This window comes from Procambarus clarkii, chromosome 65 (genome assembly GCF_040958095.1).
Source record: "Procambarus clarkii isolate CNS0578487 chromosome 65, FALCON_Pclarkii_2.0, whole genome shotgun sequence".
In the NCBI taxonomy this organism is placed as follows: Eukaryota; Metazoa; Arthropoda; class Malacostraca; order Decapoda; family Cambaridae; genus Procambarus; species Procambarus clarkii.
Genome location: NC_091214.1, coordinates 18,707,363 through 18,728,967, shown reverse-complemented (window position 1 = coordinate 18,728,967; position 21,605 = coordinate 18,707,363). Strand labels below are relative to the sequence as shown.

General features: G+C 37.9%; 1 protein-coding gene across 1 annotated transcript in view; it reads left to right on the top strand.

Annotated features, from left to right (window-relative positions):
- Positions 1 to 20,839, top strand: part of MAN1 (LEM domain-containing inner nuclear membrane protein MAN1) — a 60,712-nt gene extending 39,873 nt beyond the window's left edge. Inside the window, exon 10 of the mRNA XM_045763495.2 lies at positions 19,322 to 20,839. Within this exon, the coding sequence (XP_045619451.2) occupies positions 19,322 to 19,494 (173 nt within the window). The 3' untranslated portion in view covers positions 19,495 to 20,839. The remainder of the gene's footprint in view (positions 1 to 19,321) is intronic.
- The last annotated feature ends 766 nt before the right edge of the window (positions 20,840 to 21,605 follow it).

The following is a 21,605-nucleotide window of genomic DNA, read 5'->3' as shown; positions in this document are numbered from 1 at the left end:
AGATATAAATTTACTTGAACATGTCCATCGTAGGATGACAAAGTCAATCCCCCAAATTAGAAACATGTCATATGAAGAAAGATTAACAAAGCTTAAATTGCATTCATTGGAAAGGCGAAGAGCTAGAGGTTTACAAGTGGATGAATGGACATAACAGAGGGGATATTAATAGGGTATTAAAAGTATTGACTCAAGACAGAACACAAAACAATGGGTATAAATTAGATAGGTTTAGATTTAGGAAAGACCTGGGTAAATACTGGTTCGGTAACAGGGTTGTTGATTTGTGGAACCAATTAACGCGTAACGTGGTGGAGGTGGGGTCCCCTGATTGTTTCAAACATGGGTTGGACATGTATATGAGTTGGATTAGGTAGTTATAAATAGGAGGTGCCTTGTATGGGCCTTCTGCAGTTACCTTTGTTCTTATGGGCCAAAAAATAACATTGACATTTGATCAAACATATCCCAACCTAACAACTGAATCAGTTTATCATGTTTCTAATATAATAGATTATTATTTGTAGAAAAAAACCAATATGGAGATAAATATTTGAAAATAACAAAATTATTTGTTCTGTTAGGCAAATTGGACCTGGCATATTAGGCAAAGTAGAGCAGTTCTGGCTTTTAGGCACTACATATATGTGTGTGTGTGTATATGTATATATGTATATATATATATATATATATATATATATATATATATATATATATATATATATATATATATATATTATATATATAATATATATATATATATATATATAATATATATATAATATATATATATATTATATATATATATATATATATATATATATATATATATAATATATATATAATATATATATAATATATATATATATATATATATATATATATATATATATATATATATATACATACATACATACATATACTATTTGTGCCTGCAGAATCGAGCTATTAGCTCTTTATCCCCGCATTTCTAATCAATCTGTTTTTCCTCGTATATCCACTGCATATATATGTCTCTCTAACACACACACACACACACACACACACACACACACACACACACACAAGTCTTCGTCTTGTCAAGCACAAGACGAAGCTGGAAAAAGTCCAAAGGTATGCTACTAGACTAGTCCCAGAACTAAGAGGCATGAGTTATGAGGAAAGGCTGCGGGAAATGCACCTCACGACACTGGAAGACAGAAGAGTAAGGGGGGACATGATCACAACCTACAAAATCCTCAGGGGAATCGACCGGGTAAACAAGGACGAACTTTTCAACACTGGTGGGACGCGAACAAGGGGACACAGGTGGAAGCTGAGTACCCAAATGAGCCACAGAGACGTTAGAAAGAACTTTTTCAGTGTCAGAGTAGTTAGCAAATGGAATGCATTAGGAAGTGATGTGGTGGAGGCTGACTCCATTCACAGTTTCAAATGTAGATATGATAGAGCCCAATAGGCTCAGGAATCTGTACACCAGTTGATTGACGGTTGAGAGGCGGGACCAAAGAGCCAGAGCTCAACCCCCGCAAGCACAATTAGGTGAGTACATAGCCACTAGTACACATAGCCACTAGTACACATAGCCACTAGTACACATAGCCACTAGTACACATAGCCACTAGTACGCATAGCCACTAGTACACATAGCCACTAGTACACATAGCCACTAGTACACATAGCCACTAGTACACATAGCCACTAGTACACATAGCCACTAGTACACATTACTAGTACTAGTACACACTAGTACACATAGCCACTAGTACGCATAGCCACTAGTACACATAGCCACTAGTACACAGCCACTAGTACGCCACTAGTACACAAAGGGGATAGACAGGAGGCACTGAACTACAGGCCAGTGTCCCTAACCTGCATACCATGCAAGCTGATGGAGAAGATTGTGCGAAAAAAACTAGTGGAGCATCTGGAGCGAAGGAACTTTGTAACACAGCATCAACATGGGTTCAGGGATGGCAGGTCCTGCCTCACAGGGTTACTTGAATTCTACGACCAGGCAACAAAAATAAGGCAAGAAAGAGAAGGGTGGGCAGACTGCATATTTTTGGATTGTCAGAAAGCCTTTGATACAGTGCCACACAAGAGGCTAGTGCGAAAGTTGGAGATGCAGGCTGGAGTGAGAGGGAAGGTACTCCGGTGGATAGAGGAATACCTAAGCAACAGGAGACAACGAGTCTGTGTGAGGGGTGAGGTCTCAGATTGGCGAGACGTCACAAGTGGAGTCCCGCAGGGGTCAGTCCTTGGACCTATACTGTTTCTGGTATATGTAAATGATCTCCCAGAGGGTATAGATTCGTTCCTCTCAATGTTTGCCGACGATGCAAAAATTATGAGGAGGATTGAAACAGAGGATGATAGTAGGAGGCTACAAGATGACCTGGATAGACTGAGTGAATGGTCCAACAAATGGCTGTTGAAGTTCAACCCGAGTAAATGCAAAGTAATGAAACTAGGCAGTGGAAACAGGAGGCCAGGCACAGGATACAGAATAGGAGATGAAGTACTTAATGAAACAGACAGAGAGAAAGATCTAAGAGTTGATATCACACCAAACCTGTCTCCTGAAGCCCACATAAAGAGAATAACGTCTGCGGCATATGCGAGGCTGGCTAACATCAGAACGGCGTTCAGGAACCTGTGTAAGGAATCATTCAGAATCTTGTACACCACATATGTAAGACCAATCCTGGAGTATGCGGCCCCAGCATGGAGCCCGTACCTTGTCAAGCACAAGACGAAGCTGGAAAAAGTCCAAAGGTATGCTACTAGACTAGTCCCAGAACTAAGAGGCATGAGTTATGAGGAAAGGCTGCGGGAAATGCACCTCACGACACTGGAAGACAGAAGAGTAAGGGGGGACATGATCACAACCTACAAAATCCTCAGGGGAATCGACCGGGTAAACAAGGATGAACTTTTCAACACTGGTGGGACGCGAACAAGGGGACACAGGTGGAAGCTGAGTATCCAAATGAGCCACAGAGACGTTAGAAAGAACTTTTTCAGTGTCAGAGTAGTTAGCAAATGGAATGCATTAGGAAGTGATGTGGTGGAGGCTGACTCCATTCACAGTTTCAAATGTAGATATGATAGAGCCCAATAGGCTCAGGAATCTGTACACCAGTTGATTGACGGTTGAGAGGCGGGACCAAAGAGCCAGAGCTCAACCCCCGCAAGCACAATTAGGTGAGTACAATTAGGTGAGTACACACACACACACACACACACACACACACACACACACCAGGAAGCAGATTGTAGCAACTGTGTAACTCCCAGATACCTATTTACTGCTAGGTGAACAAGAGCATCAGGCTGAAAGAAACTGCCAAATTGTTTCTGCCTCTGTTGGGTTGTATGTATATATGTATATGTCATACCTAATAATCAGAATTACTTGGATGCAGAATAAGCATTACTTGGCCTAGTATGCAAGGTATGATGTGCCTAGCAGGCAGAACAATTGTCATTACTGTATTTTAAAAAATTTCCCTCCAAGTTGGTTCTTTTCTAGCAATAAAAATCTATTACGAACATGATTTACTAAGTTGCATTAGGCTAGGTTAGGTGTGATCAAATTTTGTTTTAGTTTTGACTCGAACTAAAAAAAATTGATTCATGTATAATGTAATGGAAAGCTTAATCATTCCATATTTTTTCTTTATAATTCAGGAAAATTTGACTTTAGGCAACTTGTCCAGTTTGGTACAACATGCATACATTTCATATATATATATATATATAATATATATATAATATATATATATATATATATATATATATATATATATATATATATATATATATATATATATATATATATATATATATATATATATATATATATATAATTTATGCATGTGGGACGTCAAAGATAATAGCTTTAGCCTTCATGTTGGAAAGCATAGTCTTGTTCATTTTGTACTTGGCCGATGCGACACTTCTCAGAATGCCATCCTCCATCTTCTTTAGTTATTTTGTTTTCTCCTCAAAATTCAGCACTGAATGCTTTCTCTTAGGTTTCTTCCTTTCAGAAGCTCTCACCAACGAATTACCTGCATTTGTAGCTAACATGTTACATGGGTGTACATACATTTTGTTGATATGAAGAAATCCTGGGACTAAACAGCTCCCCGGCCCTCCACAGATAAAACTCAAATGCTGTGACTCCTTGCTATCACTCTCTCTCAGCACTATATTGCATTTTTACTCGAACTGCTAGCTCTCACCACTGTGTTGTTAACCTTACTCGGACTGCTAGCTCTCACCACTGTGTTGTTAACCTTACTCGGACTGCTAGCTCTCACCGGTGTGTTGTTAACCTTACTCGGACTGCTAGCTCTCACCGCTGTGTTGTTAACCTTACTCGGACTGCTAGCTCTCACCGCTGTGTTGTTAACCTTACTCGGACTGCTAGCTCTCACCGCTGTGTTGTTTACCTTACTCGGACTGCTTGCTCTCACCGCTGTGTTGTTAACCTTACTCGGACTGCTAGCTCTCACCGCTGTGTTGTTAACCTTACTTGGACTGCTAGCTCTCACCGCTGTGTTGTTAACCTTACTCGGACTGCTAGCTCTCACCGCTGTGTTGTTAACCTTACTCGGATTGCTAGCTCTCACCGCTGTGTTGTTAACCTTACTCGGATTGCTAGCTCTCACCACTGTGTTGTTAACCTTACTCGGACTACTAGCTCTCACCACTGTTGTTAACTTTTATTCGGATTGCTTGCTTTCTCCGCTGTGTTTTTATCATACTGCTCACACTCACCACTGTGTTTTTACTCATACTGCTCACTCTCACCAATGAGGGGAGGGGAGGTAGATGGTTGGAACAAACGAAAGTGAGAATGTGGTGGAGGCCAAAACCGTCAGTACTGTAGTTTCAAAGCGTTATACGACAGAGTACTTGGAAGATGGGACACGACGAGCATAGCTCTCATCCTGTAACTACACTTATGTATTTGCACACATACTTCCACAGACAATAATATTTTTTCTAATAGTCAGAGTTTTCCCATCAAGTTAAGTTTTCATTTGTTTTTTATTGATATACTGTACAGTATTCATTTTAATAATTGTGATAAACATTAAACATTATTTATTTAAATGAAAATTAACTTATCAACCTGACCTAACCAAAATATACCTGTTGTTCCATAACTTTGCCCAACTTTGGGCAAAGTTATGGAACAACAGGTATAAATCAATTAGTAATCATTGTTTTTAATATAATACAGTACTTATTACACTTTGTGCTGCCTACTTTTTATGATAACTGAAGTAAATTAACAAATGCTCTGGTTATTAGGCAAAATAGTCCTTGCTTACTAAACCTAGTCGTGCAATTTTGGCTGTTAGGTTCGCATGTATATGCGGTATATAAATAAGGTGGTGCATAATAGACTCTCAGCTACTTGGGCTTGAGCCTGCACGCTTTGTGGCATGTTGCCCGAGACACTGTTGCCTTAACCAACCCATTCCCAGCTAAGCTGTAAAATGGCTGGAGATGTGAATTTGGGTGTAATGGCTCATCTGCCAAAACCATTAAGTAGGTATCATTGGTTCATAACAAGATTGTTTTAGAGGTACTGAGGACCACTGCATATACTTTCTCAATGTTTACTGTTCCATGTAATTATTTTGTATTCAAATTAAGAGTTATAATATTGAATGATTTTGTATATTTGACACTTCGGACAATGAGTTTGTGTACATTTCTCATATTCGTCAAAAAGTATAAATCAGTAAGAAATTGACATATCAACCTTTCCCTCCATCATGATCACCACCCACTACTACCACCACCTTCACCAATGAGGATTGCAAAGAATTAGAGGAAGAAATTGACAACAATGGGAGTGGGCAAACAAGAGAGTTCAGCTGAAACAAATGTAAGGTAATGATGATGATGGTAAAGGAAGAAAGGCATTCTTGTTGAAAGAAATCAACACGAATGACATTGATTTGGGTAAGGGAGTACCGAAAGAACAGAAGATAGCCACTCAGAGAGGAAGTTTTGAGCTGGAGGAATGTGACAAGTGTAGGTCATCAAGGCTTAGTCCTAGAAGCCCTTTTTTGTTCCTGATATATGGGACTGACCTATGCAAGGAAGTGAGCTCGTATTATGTATCAGTGTTTGCGGGCAGTGCAATGCCACTGAGGAATGTAAAACCCAAGGACAGCAATAATTTAGAGGAAGACATTGACAAACTCCAGGAGTGGGCTACCAAATGAATACCATTCTTTGCTGTTGACAAATTCCAATCCCAAATCATAGAATGCCTCTTATATATAAAAAGAAAAAATTATATCTGTATATAAACTGCATTTTTAATTATAATAATGAAATAGTGGAATGAAAGACAAATTTTTTGCTTGGAGAAGAGCTGATTAATTTTGCTATGCTGTGTGGGTGCATTGCGGTGCATTGTGGGTATAAAGTACTGTAGGATTGCATGTAATGCAAAGCAGTCACCATACAAAACTCTCAAACTATGCTATTGCTTTAATAATTTATAAGTACCCTTGTCTTAACTTCTTGTGCTTTGATTTTTAAGTATTTTTCATTTTGAATCATTACCACCAGTTCTTTCTCTTAGCACTTCTCAGGCTAGCTCACTTTTCATTGGTCTATGTTAAGTTAATTCTTTTCTTACTTGGTTGTACTTGCTACTGCTCACAAATAGTTGTGAGTTGGCTCTTGCTACTGCTCTTAGTTGGCTCTTGCTACTGCTCACAAATAACAAGAAAGCCAGATGAAAATTGATAAAGATCACAGTACAGATACTACATAGTAGTACTGTTCTTTTATCACAGTACAGTACAAGAAGAGTGCCACACATCCACCACAGAAAAAGTCCCATCAAAATTTTAACTATACTATTTTTTAGTAAATACTAAGGTAAAGAAATGCCGCAATAAAAACGTTAAAATTTGAAATGTAGTGTTATTTTGTTGGGCAATTTGAGGCAATTTACCAAGGCATTTTGGTGAAGTGACCCCATAATCCAGTTCTCTCAGACATTGTCCGTTACCCAATTTTTCCATGCCCACCAAGGGTTCCAGCCTACCATCATCCATTCAGCAAGGTCCCACTCAGTGTACACTTGGAAGCAGTGGTTAATTTAAGATTGAGCAGGTTTTGTAGGCAACCATTTTCTTTAAAACCGGTTAACCGGTTATTGTCCCACACATTGGTGAAGTCCTATGCTTTACACCGCCCCTCCCGACCCCCCTTTTTCATGCAACACTTCCACCCCGAACACTACAAGTCTAGTAGGTGTCCACCCCGAACACTACAAGGCTAGTAGGTGTCCACCCCGAACACTACAAGGCTAGTAGGTGTCCACCCCGAACACTACAAGGCTAGTAGGTGTCCACCCCGAACACTACAAGGCTAGTAGGTGTCCACCCCGAACACTACAAGTTTAGTAGGTGTCCACCCTGAACACAAAGCAAGTAGGTGTCCACCCCGAACACTACAAGGCTAGTAGGTATCCACCCCGAACACTACAAGGCTAGTAGGTGTCCACCCCGAACACTACAAGGCTAGTAGGTGTCCACCCCGAACACTACAAGGCTAGTAGGTGTCCACCCCGAACACTACAAGGCTAGTAGGTGTCCACCCCGAACACTACAAGGCTAGTAGGTGTCCACCCCGAACACTACAAGGCTAGTAGGTGTCCACCCCGAACACTACAAGGCTAGTAGGTGTCCACCCCGAACACTACAAGGCTAGTAGGTGTCCACCCCGATCACTACAAGGCTAGTAGGTGTCCACCCGCCCCCCCCCCCCTTACTCAACACCTCCATCCTGAACACTACAAAGCTTGTAGGTGACACCCCCCCCCCCCCCCCCCCCCCGTGCAACGGCTCCATCCCGAACACTATAAGGTTAAGTGGGGGCATAAAGATGCAGGCCTCACGTTCCCTGTTCTCACTGTTAGGTAAGCAAAGGCGCACACTATTGGATGGTTTGCACTGTTAGGCTAAAACACCCAAAATTAGATGTGTAGTTGTTCTGAATGTTGGTGATGACGGTTGGCTAAGGCAACATAATGTAGTGTGATAAGTCATCACTTGTAGGCAATTGTTCATATAATTGTCACTCAGTAAGTTTGTGAAAGTGAGTTTGTATAATTCCATTTTTTCTATGAGATAAAATAGTGAGAGTAAATGTATGCAGGAATATTGAGACAAAGCTTTCCATTTGTCACACCCACATTGCTGAACGAGTAAATCCGCTGACCTTTCAGGAGCATTGCCATTATTGATGCCGAAGTTGGGTGGCTTTTAATTATTAGAAATATATTACTGTATGCCATTACCAATAAAGACATTAGTTGGTTGGAGAGTTGGATTAAAACTACATTGTGGTCCAGTGGTACAAAAATGTTTTATTGTAATTTGTCCTTGCCTAATGTGATGTGCCATCTAGAAGTGTACTAGATAACTCTGTGTTCTGGACCTAGCCAAGCAGTGCCTCAGGAAGTGCTGTGTATCGTGGGAAGATCATTGTATACGTATAATGAATATGTTCACTTTGGAACATATGCCACTACTAGATTTCACATATATATTTTTTTATTGAAGAGGTTTGGTATCACAGAGAAAGGTTTGGGCTAGATGGGCATTTTTAAAGAATCACTAGAAAAAAAAACCAGTAGAGTATAATCTTTTTTTCTTGCTTGTACGTGGTGCGCGCGCGTGTGTGCGAATCCTTGCGAGAGCAATAAAGATTCTATTAAAAAAAAAGTCATGTCATCTGCCACCTGGATCTGTACATAGGTGTGAAGGTTAGGTGTTTTGCTAATTTTTGACTAGTATGATACTGGTACTGTATTACTTTGATATTAAATGTCAAAATCAATTGCAGAGTTGATACAGCTTTTAAGAAACAACTCTAGAATGCTGCTGTGGGACTGAGTGTATGATATTCTTGAGATTTCTCCGTGACACTGCACAAATTATCCCAGGTGTTCCATGTTCATGTTCTGAGAGATGGTGCGACCCTTGTGTAAGTGTAAGCATATTCCTTTTAATTGTTTTCTCCAGATGTTTTTATTCTTATAATAGAAAGTACTTAACTTTTTAATCATTTTTTTTTCTTTTTTGCTTTTATAGCCATTGTATATGTGTGTGAAAAAGATTACAGAGAAGGATTTTAATTTTACTGTGATACAGTTTAATCATAAACATAAGTAAAAATGTATTTGAATCTTCAGTTTCCATGGTTTTTATTCCCTAAAATTGATCAGTAGGTCACATTGGTATAAACAAACTTGTGCAGACACACACATACATACATATACATATTAGTATATTTTGGTAGCAGACTTTTTTTTTTTTTATTTATTGAATACAACAGAAAGGATTAGAGCAATGATTCTAGCACAAATCTATTCTGTTATGTTCTTCACTTAAAGGAAGTTGAAAAGTTAAAGCTCAAGTTCACTTTACAGTTTTATGACCTGACACTAAGAGATATAATTCGGTGATCCTGGGAACATTTTCAAAGGCAGAGGTGAAGTGTAAACATGTTAGCTGGAGCAACCGAATATGTAATCAAGAAGGATGAGGTGAAGTGTTACATGGACCAATAGGCTTTCTGTAGTACAGTACCTTAATCCTGATGTTCCTATGATGGCTAGAGCCTGAGTGTGAGCTAACTGTTAATAGTTGGCTGAGATTATTTGATATGTAGTGCTACGCTGATGTAGCTTATCTGTCGATTACTTGTGTTTTTGGTCAGGATATCTCTGGTGATGATCTGGTCATATAGAGAAGTTTTATGTTCTTTGCAGCATTGTTGTTTGTGCATTGTCATGCATCATGAGAGGGAGGAATATTGTCTTGCCTACATGTTGATAGTGTTGGAGCTGACAGTCCCCAAGTGAGCATGTGAAAGCATGTATGACATTCGTCTCTTTCAAGGCATTTCGCAAGGTGTTGAAAGAGTTCTTTAGGAGCAAGTCTTCTTGCTGTTGTAGTAGATCATAAACCCTATCTAGTAGTAGCAATAGGGGTCATGTTTTTATCAACAGTGTCTTTCAGGAGAAACTTGTCCATTTTGTGGGGCTTAAAAAAGTTCCCGCAGAATAGTTTTAACTGGTGGAACAAATACTGTAGCGTTGGCTGTTTCATCACAGTCAGAATGACAGTTCACCTTCTTAATACTAATAGTGAGTGCCTTGACAGGTACAAGAGAAAGTGTTGTTGATATGCTGTACATACCAACTGTGCTCACACACTACTCCAGTTTGAAGCAGGTTGATGAGAATCTCAGTAGAGTAAGGTAGGTCTGAGTTAATATTAGAAACACTGCTAGATATGTCAAAGAAATCACTAAAATGAAGGTTAATGTCTATGCTACTTCTGATGATGTAGTACTTCCATCCTGTCAACAGTCTCTGCCACTTCTATCTCAAAATGCAATTTTCACCTTGTTGCAGCAGAGGTAATTTTACTGGATAAGGATGGTAGTAAAATGGTTGGCTTTGACATCTGTGGCAGTATTACTTGCAGGGGAAGTGGGGATGCTCGTTTTCCTAGTGATGGTTCATTCCTTACCTCTATAATATTTTTATCATCATTTCTCGACTTCCTAGGCCACTACTGTTGTCGTCATTTGCCGATTTTCGTTTTTTGCCTGGTTTTTATACCAGTGATGGGATTATGGTTATATTACATGTGTAAGGCTGCAACAGAGTTAACAAGGATCCATGAAAAAATTCTGCTATCATTGTGAAATGGTTTACTTTGCAATGAAATTATGTACAAGGAGCCTGATGTTGTCAAGTCACAATTTTGTCTTTAGTGCCAGTGTTTGAATTGTTCATGGATGGCTTTCCTAGGGAAAAGAGCAAAGCTGTGGGTTGCAAGACACTTCCTTTGAACTCTTGACAGGAACAAATTGATGTGCATACTACAAGGCAGACGTGTCCTATATACAGTACTCAAGTTACTAAACAGTAACATTAGTTCACAAAGTGTATTCAGCAAAGTCATGAACATAAAAACCACCCAAGTTGACCATCCAATTCCTCTCTCCCCTTCTCTAGTGTGTCAACGATTACAAATATCGTGTTGAGCAACCCAGTGAGTCAACCACCTTGTGAACAACTGTGCACAAAATTAATTTTTTTTTGGGGTGGGGGGGTGGGGATGGGAGATGCACAGGTGAGGTGAAAATATTGATGATAGCTGTGCTCTGAGGGGGTTAAGTTCTATTAACACTACACTAACACCTAGTGTTATGTTACCTCCAGCATCCTGTTGTGCAGAGGTTAGTGCACTTACCCACTTGCCTAACATGTCAGGCTTCATACTTGGCAGCCTGGGACGGTTGGACACCATTTCCTCACAGTGTGCGTCTGTACACCCGACAGTAGTTGAGGGACCCGGATGTAAAACAATTGATGGATCATATTCTAGGGAAAACATCGTGCTGAATAATCTCTTTCCAGAGGAGGCCCAGTTGGGGACCGGACCGTAGGGACGTTGAGTCCCGAATTCATCGCAAGGAAGCACTTGCCATTAAGATAATCCCACTTAATCCCAACACAACAACAGTCATGACATTGTTTTCTTGTGTGTGTATATCTCCTTTCATTTTCTTGCTTGTTCAGACAAATCATCTCTGTCAAACATTGCTGCTTTACAAGTAAGTGACAAAAGTCATCTACAGTACTGTGAAAGAAGAGCTATTAACGAAAACATGGCGCAAAGAAGTGTTATGCTCTATTTTAAGATGATGGTCTGATTATTAATTTTTATTCATTTATGGTCAAATTATCTTTATTAAATTTGGAAATAAATCCTATTAAGTGATGAAATCTGAATTAACCCTTAAACTGCTCAGCAAAAGGGGCAGGGAAGCAAAAAATATTAAAGTTATGTAAAAATTACTTAAAAATGTTAAACAAATCTCCAACTTATTGGCGTCAGCGTCGTGAAACTTTGATCATAATATTTTCAGAAATTGATTTTAGACAAATTTTTTTAAAAAGAGGAACACTTTGTTGATAAGGAGAACAGCTCCTATTAACTGGAACTGATGGATAATGCAGTAATAAAGAGATGCAAGCACCTGTCCAACACACAAATAAGAAGAATAGTAGTAAGAAGTGTCCACAAAGTGGATATGCAGCTGGTGCCTTTATAGCACTGCTGAGTAATACTTAATAACTCAAATAATAATGAGTAAGTATGTATGTTGTTATGCTCTATTTTGTTTTATATCATATAAATACATCAACCAATGTTAATATGTTACTTTCATCAATGTCCACAATTTTTTTTCTTTATTATCTGATTTTGTTGTAACCTTCACATCCTGGAGAGTGCATACCAGTTCCTATGTGAAGATTGAATGAAATTGGTCAACAAAAACATCAGTCACAACTCGCAGAACTTGGGACTTTGAATCTTTTTTGGCCGATTTTTTCTCAGATTTCAAACTCTATTTTCTTTGTCTCATTAGGTTGTTTAGATAATTAGAGACCAGTTTAGGGTTTTTTCACTTATATAAAGTATTCCCTAAATATATCCCCTAAATCATTATACATGTAATTATTATAATTATCCCCTATATTTTGTTCTTTTGGGGGTTATTTTCTCTTCACTTTATATCAACACATATTGATCTACAAATTTCACATATTCGAGTACGAATGTCAAACAATGTAAGTTAGGTTAGGTTAGGTTAGGTAGGTTAGGTAGTCGAGAAACAATTAATTCAGGAAAACTTGGCTTATTAGGCAAATCGGGCCTAGCATAGTAGGCCGAGAAGTGCGTTCTGGCTACTACGTACGACATATATATATATATATATATATATATATATATATATATATATATATATATATATTTTTCTTCACTTTATATCAACACATATTGATCTACAAATTTCACATATTCGAGTACGAATGTCAAACAATGTTTATTAAAACATACAAATTCATGAATTAGAACTGGCTTATTCATTGTCGATAACTTCAACTTCAATTATATCTATAACTACAATTTCAACTTCAGTATCCAAAAATCTAGTTTCTGACCGATTCTCACCATTTTTACATGTAGTGTGCACAGCTGTCTGTCCTACAATCCCTATAGAATTGATTTTTCATAAGCCTTAAACGTTTTGGAGTTATGCATTTTTGTTGTCTAAATTTGCGCATATTTCGTATGCCATATTGACTTTTTTTTTTTACAGTAAACTATACTGAAAACCTATATTCTAAATATTTGAAAATGAAGATAATATGCCATGCTGAGAGCATTATTTACTATCAGAAATACGCAACACTCGCGCGTGAGTGCCGCTGACTGTGACGTCATGGGCCGGGCGAGCATGCGGCGACGCCCAAATGTGTATACTTGTTTCAGTTTTCTCACCTTAATTCTCATTCTACGTTGTTCGTTTTGGGATCATTGTGTCCGCAATAGAATTGCCTACAGGTGTATATGCATATAATGTCCAAAAGCCCGGTGTGACTCCCCACAGCAAAGCCTAAAGTCGGCAAAAGTTACCCGTGAGCACACAAAATCGGTAAAATGTGTATACTCGTTTCAGTTTTCTCACCTTAAGTCTCATGTTACGTCATTCATTTTGGTATCATTGTGTTCGCAATTAAATTCCCTGCAGGTGTATATGCATATAACGTCCAAAAGCCTGGCGAGACTCCCCACAGCAAAGCCTAAAGTTACCCATGAACGAGCACAAGTTTGCACACCACAACCTAATGTGTATACTCGTTCTGTTTGATAACATCAATTTTCGTGTTACGTCACTCGTTTTGGTATCAAATTGTTTGCAATATAAAGGCGCATTTTTTAAAACTACTGGTAGTCTCATAATAATAGAGCAATAACTGGAATTTTAACAAATATTTAATTTTGGATGCTCATCACATAATTATTTATATCTTTCCAGTGTTCTGACATAAATTTTTGTGTTACATCTTTCATTTTGGTATCAAATTGTTTGCAATCTAAAGGTGCGCATTTTAAAACCAGTCCCATAATAATAGCACAATAAATAGAATTTTAACAAATATTTTAAAATTTAAACCAAAAACGTATTTATAATCTTTCAAGTGTTCTGACATCAAGTTTCATGTTACATCTTTCATTTTAGTATCAAATTGTGTGCACTCTAAAGCCGCTCATTTGGAAACTATCCCGAAGTCGATCGGATTAAAAATGAATTTTATACAAATATTTTTGTTCTAGAAGCAAGTCCTGTCCAAAGCTCGGACTCGAGAGAAAAAAGGTGGACGCGAGTCATGTCCAAAGAGAACGATAGTGGTTAATTTCCATCTATGAAAATAATTAAAAATGTGATTGGAGGCATTACAATTTTATATTTTTGAAGGTGATTTCAAAACCTGAAGTTTTCAATATTCAATGTTAGTCTCAGTCTCAAGAAAATAATTATAATTTTTATAAAGTACAGTATGATGATACATATTCCAAGTAACCTGTTATAGTTTGTGAAAATTAAGAACTAATTGTTATGCATAAGAAGCAGTGGAAGCAAACTCTTTTGGGGACTGGAAGCAAACATCAGGATATAGATTATAATAGAATGCTGATCTCATGAAAATTCTTTGGAGGAATAGGCCTTCTGAAGGCATGTGAGCTGTAATTATTGTATTATTGTTTAAAAAAAAAAAAAAAAGGAGGGAAATATATTGCTTCAACTGTTTATCTTCTAATGTTGCTTCCATCTATGAAAATAATTAAAAATGTGATTGTAGCCATATTAAGAGTTACTATTCATACCTTAGTATATGCCATGCTCTGAACTAATTTCACTAAACTAATTTTTAATTTCAACCAATCATATAAATGAACACTGCCAAGAGAACTTGTCCGTAATGTGATCTCACCACATCCTGCATATTTCCTACAACCGAGCTGAAAACCTCATTTTCAAAGAAAAGACCATATTTTAGTGAACAAAAAAAAAACTGAGGCATTTTGAAATGAAAACAAACCATAGAATTTGATTTTAAATACTGTATGATCAATGCCTTTCCTAAGGCTTCAACTCCGCTAATATTGCGTCCATCTACAAAAATCATTAAAAAACATGACTGAAGCCATATTAATAGTTACCATATATATACCCTAACATTTCCCTCGCTCTATGGACTGATTTCACTGAGCTAAATTTTAATTTCAAGCTATACACATCAAGGACTACTATTGTTGTTTTAGATTCAGCTATTTGGAACAAAAGTTCCAGGTATTACGGGCTATGGTGAGCCCGTAATCCAGCATATTTCCCATGCCCCAGCCTTGAAGCCTATTTTCAAAGGAAGAAGGCCCCTGTTTTAGTGAATGAAAATGATCTATAGAATTTGAGTTTAAATATCTTCAAAACCTCAAAGGCTTTTCCCAAGACCCCATCTGTTTCTTTTGTAATGTTACACCTATCTATGACTATCATTAAAAATGTAATTGGATCCATATTATGAAAGTTACCAGTCTTGCCCTAATATTTCTCATGCTCTATAGGCTAATTTCAAGGAGCAAAAGTTTAATTTTATCCCGTCATATGATGGGTAACTTTCCCACTAGTCTGTGAACTTTGGCCCAACGTCCTAAGCAAATCCACACATCCCCATCTTTACCAAACTCTTGTTCATCGAATCAGGTGAGTAAATCCAGCCTGGAAAGTATGCTTTGCAACTGGAGATTGGCAAAACGATGTTCATTAAATCGAGGTTCTACAGTATTGCAGATAGCAACTCCATTGGCTGGCAACCTTGGGAAGCATTCTCGTCAGTTACAAAATAATGGTCGATGGCTTGGAAAGGATAGTTATCAATGCCCAACCCTTAGCATTTTAACTTCTCCATGTAAGCCCTGAATACAGACTAAAACTTTTACCACTCCAAAGAAAGTGTAGTTATTGTATTACATTGATTCACAGAGGTATTGTGGTTATCATATGTTGATTTAAACTATTATTGTCTGGGTTTTACACAAATATGGATATACAGTAATAGCTCTACATAGAGGTAGTGGCTATTACCTTGACACATGAAAAAATCCTGCTATTGTTTCATGATTACCTTACACTGTAACTGCGGTTATCGTTGCAAACATTATTACAGAATACCAATGCTGTAATCATTATTGTATAAAATTATATCATAAATACATATGTCTACCAATTGTGTTCATATAGTTTTCACAACTCTATATAGTTGTAGTGAAGTATACTAGGTCAACCAATCACCATTTGACAATAATGAAGGCACTAGAGAAGACCTATTGGCCCATACGAGGATGCTCCTGTTTATATTGATATAAATAGCAGCTGCCTCATATTGTCCAAAAGGCAGCTATTTATATATATGTATACAAATAGGAGCTACCTCTTTAAATTTGTATATAAATAGGAGCAGCCTCATTTGTGCCTATATCTAGAGTATTTATATCTACATTTATCTATATCACTCCTGTTATATAAACAATGGATTGACTAGACAGTCAAGGTCGATTTTGAGAATGTGGGCCTAGAAACGTTATCCTTATTAGTAATGTACTCAGTCCTAGTTTTTGTGAATTATGTGCTCATAAAGTTACATATTCAAAACACATACTATAGTAAATATACAGAATAAAACATGTGATCAATGATCAAAGAAACATCTATGGAGAACACTGGAGTCTCATATTGCAATGTCACCAAAGTTGGCACTGGGTGTCAACAGATGCCAGCCCAGGTCACCAACATGTGACCTTATCACAGCTCATCCAACTAGTGAAAAAGGTACATATTAATACTTTTCAGTTTTTCTTTTATTTTGCATATAAATTAATAATTGTAAATATATAAAAAAAATTGGGGATTTATTCATTTTTTGTGCATGGGCAGGTATAACCATATTTCAATAGCCATACATTGAAGGGTAAGGTGATGACTGAACTTCAGGGTCCAAGTGTTCTTGCATGAAATAGTGTCTAAAACCTGCCCTGCAGCTTAAGGCCAAATGAGACAATGCAGTACATATACAGAGGGGAAAGAGGTGGCATTTTTGTCTTTTAGCAATAGTCATTCTTCAGTCATTTAACTTCACATTCTCGCGAGTGCTTTATCAAGGTCTGAGTATTGGTATATAAAATGAACAGGACTTGTATCTCAATGACCAATACTGTTGTTATTCTGGAGCAAGTCCTCATATTTGTCTTGACCTGACCATGTCACTTCCATCCCTAACTGCTGGTGTTCCTGAAAGAATGTTCTCTAGGAAATTTAGGGCTCAAGGAAGCTCGTGTGTGCCACCCATGGGCAGATGCAGGTGGCTTTGCCACCCATTTATTTGCCATGCATGGAGACCCATATATGCCATAACAGTCCCTGGAATGCTATTCAGACCCCCCAAGTGGTTACCTCCTCTTAAGGTCCTCCTCTGCCAAGGTTGTCTTTGTACATTTGCCTCCAGTTGTTGGGCTGCATGGTGTGTGTGTGAGTGGGGAAGGGTGCAGGGAAGTGAAGTTAATTTTCTTGTTTCTTATATGCTTTCTACTAACTATACTCACTCCTCTTATGCTCTTGTGGTGGGCAAACAGGCCTTCTAGTCTGCTGATCCTGGAAGGTTAGTTTCATCTTTCTCAAGGATGTGCTTCCTGTTGGCTTCACAGCTCTTGCTGTGTTGGGCCCTGACTCTGTTCTGTCCTTTGCTTCCTCTTCTGATTCTCTTTCTACCCCCGTCACTCCATTGGCAGGAACATCTAAGTCCCTAGTGGAAATTGCCCTGTCTTTGGAGCAATGCCTTCTCTCATTGTCATGGTACTTTTTGCTTGAGGGGAGAATAAACACATTTGCACCATGTTTCAATGGAATGTGGTCCTTACTGATTACCATGAAGATATTAAGGATATACTGGAATTCCAAGGGCATTCCATTCTCTAATAATATGTTCATCATACTCTCCCTGACCTCCCAGTTGTCATCATATCTTCATGTCATAAAGATTACTTTTGCAAGTCATGGCCTCCCTCCCTCCTGTAATTCTTGTTGGTGCCATATGTTCCATACAGGAATATGTTCCCTCTCTCCGTCTCTGCAATATGGTCTGGAAGTATGGACATGAACCTTCAACTTGTAATAGCATGGTGTGTCTTTTTCTCTGTGTAACAAAGCTGGCCACTCTAAATCTTATTAATGTATTCTTCCTGTACTTGTTGTGTCAACTGTGGTGATGCTCATCATGCCTGTTCTCAAACATGTTTGCAAATTTTAACAGACTATCCATAACATGAAATATGGTTATGGTGCTTTGCCATGTCTGGCATCTTACCTCCTTCTCTGACAGGATTTATGCTCGTGCAGCACATTGTGATCTACCTGCTCCTCTTGTCCCTCTGCAACCTGATGCTGGACATTTTTTTTTTTTTTTTGGCAGTCCTCTCCCAATGCTATAGACGTAGCATTTTTGTTCCCCATCCTATTGTTTCACCCTTCTGTATGTAATGCAAGTATATCTGACCATCAGTCCCTTTCTTATCCCTTTCTGCAATTCATTTTTTTTGTGCTTATTTTTTTGCATTTACTGCTTCCAGGCATAGTACAGTACTGTGGTTGCCTGGTCAGAATGGTATGTGGTTCTCCCATACAACCCCTGATCCATGTGGTGCTTCAGTCGGGTTCCCTTATATACATATACTTATATACATATACTTATATACATATACTCTATCCAAAGTTTCAGTTACCTGGACTTCCTGAAGTACTGTGCCTATTAATCTGGATAACGGGGAGGGGGGGGGGTGGCGCACTGTTGTAGATAAACTTAGCTTTTTCTTCTTCCGTTCAGACATTTTAAATGTCATATTATACAAGATATTTTTATTCGTTCACGAATTGCAGTGCTATACTGTATAGGAAAACTTGCTTGGCACTTATCTTTTGATAATTACAGTTCACTTTATCATGATGGTATGCAGCACTTAATGGAAATTTTATACTGTCTACAGTGAATTTGCCGGTATCTTTGTCATGTTCATTCAACATTACATAGTATAGTTCCCTCTTTCTGGGCAAGGTTAGCCGATCATTACCTAGGACTCGAATATTGTCACTTTACGAAACAAAATGATAGACTACTAGTATTAAAATTTAGTTGAGTAAGATTACCATCAAAGTGTGGGTGTTTTTCATCAAGGTCACTAATCATCAAGGCAAGTTTTTGTCATTCATAAAGCAAGGTAATGAATTAAAATCCACTGTATTCTGTGATAAATATTAACTTATTATGTGTACTGTGTTGCCATTCTAGTGAAGGATGTTGTGGAAGCTGAAAGCCTGCAACATCATTCTACACCAAATGAGTCATACAAGAGCTGTCTACTACAAATGTATATGCACTACTGTCACACATGTTTAACACATTCCATACAATATCCTGAGCAAGAAGTCAGCCTTATTTATTTGGTCATTTACATTGGATGAAAATAGAGAATTGCTTAGTATTATGAGAATGTCACATTTGAGAGTGCAGTTTGACAGTGATACGGTAAATCAAGAATGAACCGACCTCAAATGAGCTACAGTATTTGTATGTGACTCGGATAGTTAGCCAATAAAAGACTATTATTTGGGAGTTGAATGACATTCAGTACTACAGCTACAGAAAATAGAATTGGTTTTCTGAACATTTGCTGCTGCTGAAGGCCTGGAATTTACTGTTATTTGCCTAATAGGAGGCATGCTGCTACTGCTACAATCTGTGCTATGGACCGCTAAAAATTTGAACAATTTTAAGTCCAGTGTGCACTATGCAGAGATGGCAATGACATTTTAGGGAACTAGTCTTTCCTCCTTTAATAGACCGTCCTGAAGAAAACAGTGACTGAAATTTACTGCAATTTGCCCAATAGGAGGCATGCTACTGCTGAATTCTGTGCTATGGACCACTAAAAATTTGAAAAATTTTAAAGTCCAGTGTCATTCATTATGCAGAGATGGCAATGACGTCTTATGGAGCTAGTCTTTCCTTCTTTAATGAACCGTCCTGAAGAAAATGGTGACTTGTGTAGAGAGAGTCGTCCTTAGATCACTGCATCGAGTGACTTCACCAAGAGAATTGCTCTATGTATGAAAAGCAGAAATTGCACAAATCTGATATCTTTGTTTAATGGTTATTTCTGCCCAGACTGTATAATAAGCTGACACTAGTTTATGCATTCTGTTAGTATGAGTTCTGATCATATTGTTAGATATTGGTAGGCAAGCATAGCTTACTTTAAAAATGGAGATTTATTTGTATGTACTTGTCAAAAGAGAAGTATCCATTTGTGGTACTGTATATTTTAATTTGAGGTAAGAAAAATAGTATTTAACAATTATTTATTTAATTTGGCCTCATGTTGTGGTCTGGTGATAGTAGTGGTGCTTGGTGACAATTAGAAATTATTACATCATATGTTAACTGATAAGGCTACTTAACTAGCCTGTGAAACTGGCACAGTATTTATGTCCAAATGATATGCAATTATATCATTGTTGCACTGGAATTCGTCATTGATTTTTGTGAAATGTTGTAATTGTGATAATTGTTCATATGCCATTGACATTTTTGTAATAATTATAAGGTTCGGGTGGAAGGTACCGATTTTTTTTGCTAGCAGGCGTGTTAACACAGGAAATTTGAATAACAGGTGGACGAGATTTTTGTTGTGAAGCTTGCATATCATTGCCAACTATGTGTACGTTTGACCATAATTTTGTTTCGTTTATAAAGGATAACTGTACTAAGTGTACCCCTTAAATTTTAATATATTTTTATATCAAAATATCCAGGTATTTTATTTGTACTCCTGCAGTGAATTTAACTTTGTTTAATCAGAGACTCAATTTGGGGTCCTGATTTCTGAGTTAAATATTTAGTATATACAGTACCTCCATTGATGTGTGGGTACATGTGCTGTAGACTAACATTCTAGAATGCCAAACCAAAAAAAAATAACATTCCAAAATAAAAAAAATTCCAAAATGTCTCCAAAAAATAAAAAATGCCAAACAAATAATGCCAAAAAATCAAAATGTATGCTAAGACGTGGTCTAATGGTCTACTAAGATTTTACCTGATTTACCCAAGGGCCACTAACCCTAGTGGCATCGACGAGGAAAGAAGCCAGTTGCTTGTCGAAGGTACCATCCCCCCCCCCTCCCCTGTTCATTGGCCTTAAGTATCTTTTCTAGGTATATTTTAAAACTTAACACAGTTTTGGCAGTTATGGCATCAGCTGGTAGGCAGTTCCATGGGTTAATAACCCTGTGGGGTGAAAAAGCCTGTTCTCAGTCCTACATTGTGGCTTGTTGAGCTTGAAACCATTGCTCCTTGTTTGTGTTATATCTGACCTGATGAAAATATTCGAATCAACATCCTCTAACATGTTTAGTAATTTAAAAGTTCCAAGGGGATCCTCCCTGTCTCCCTGTCAGGCCTAGTTTACAGTGTTGTTAGCCCTGTGGCCTTCAAGCATTCCTGATATGGGAGATGATGGAATGACTTTGTTGCCCGGTGTTGCACCTTCTCCAGAGCAGCTATGTCCTGAAAA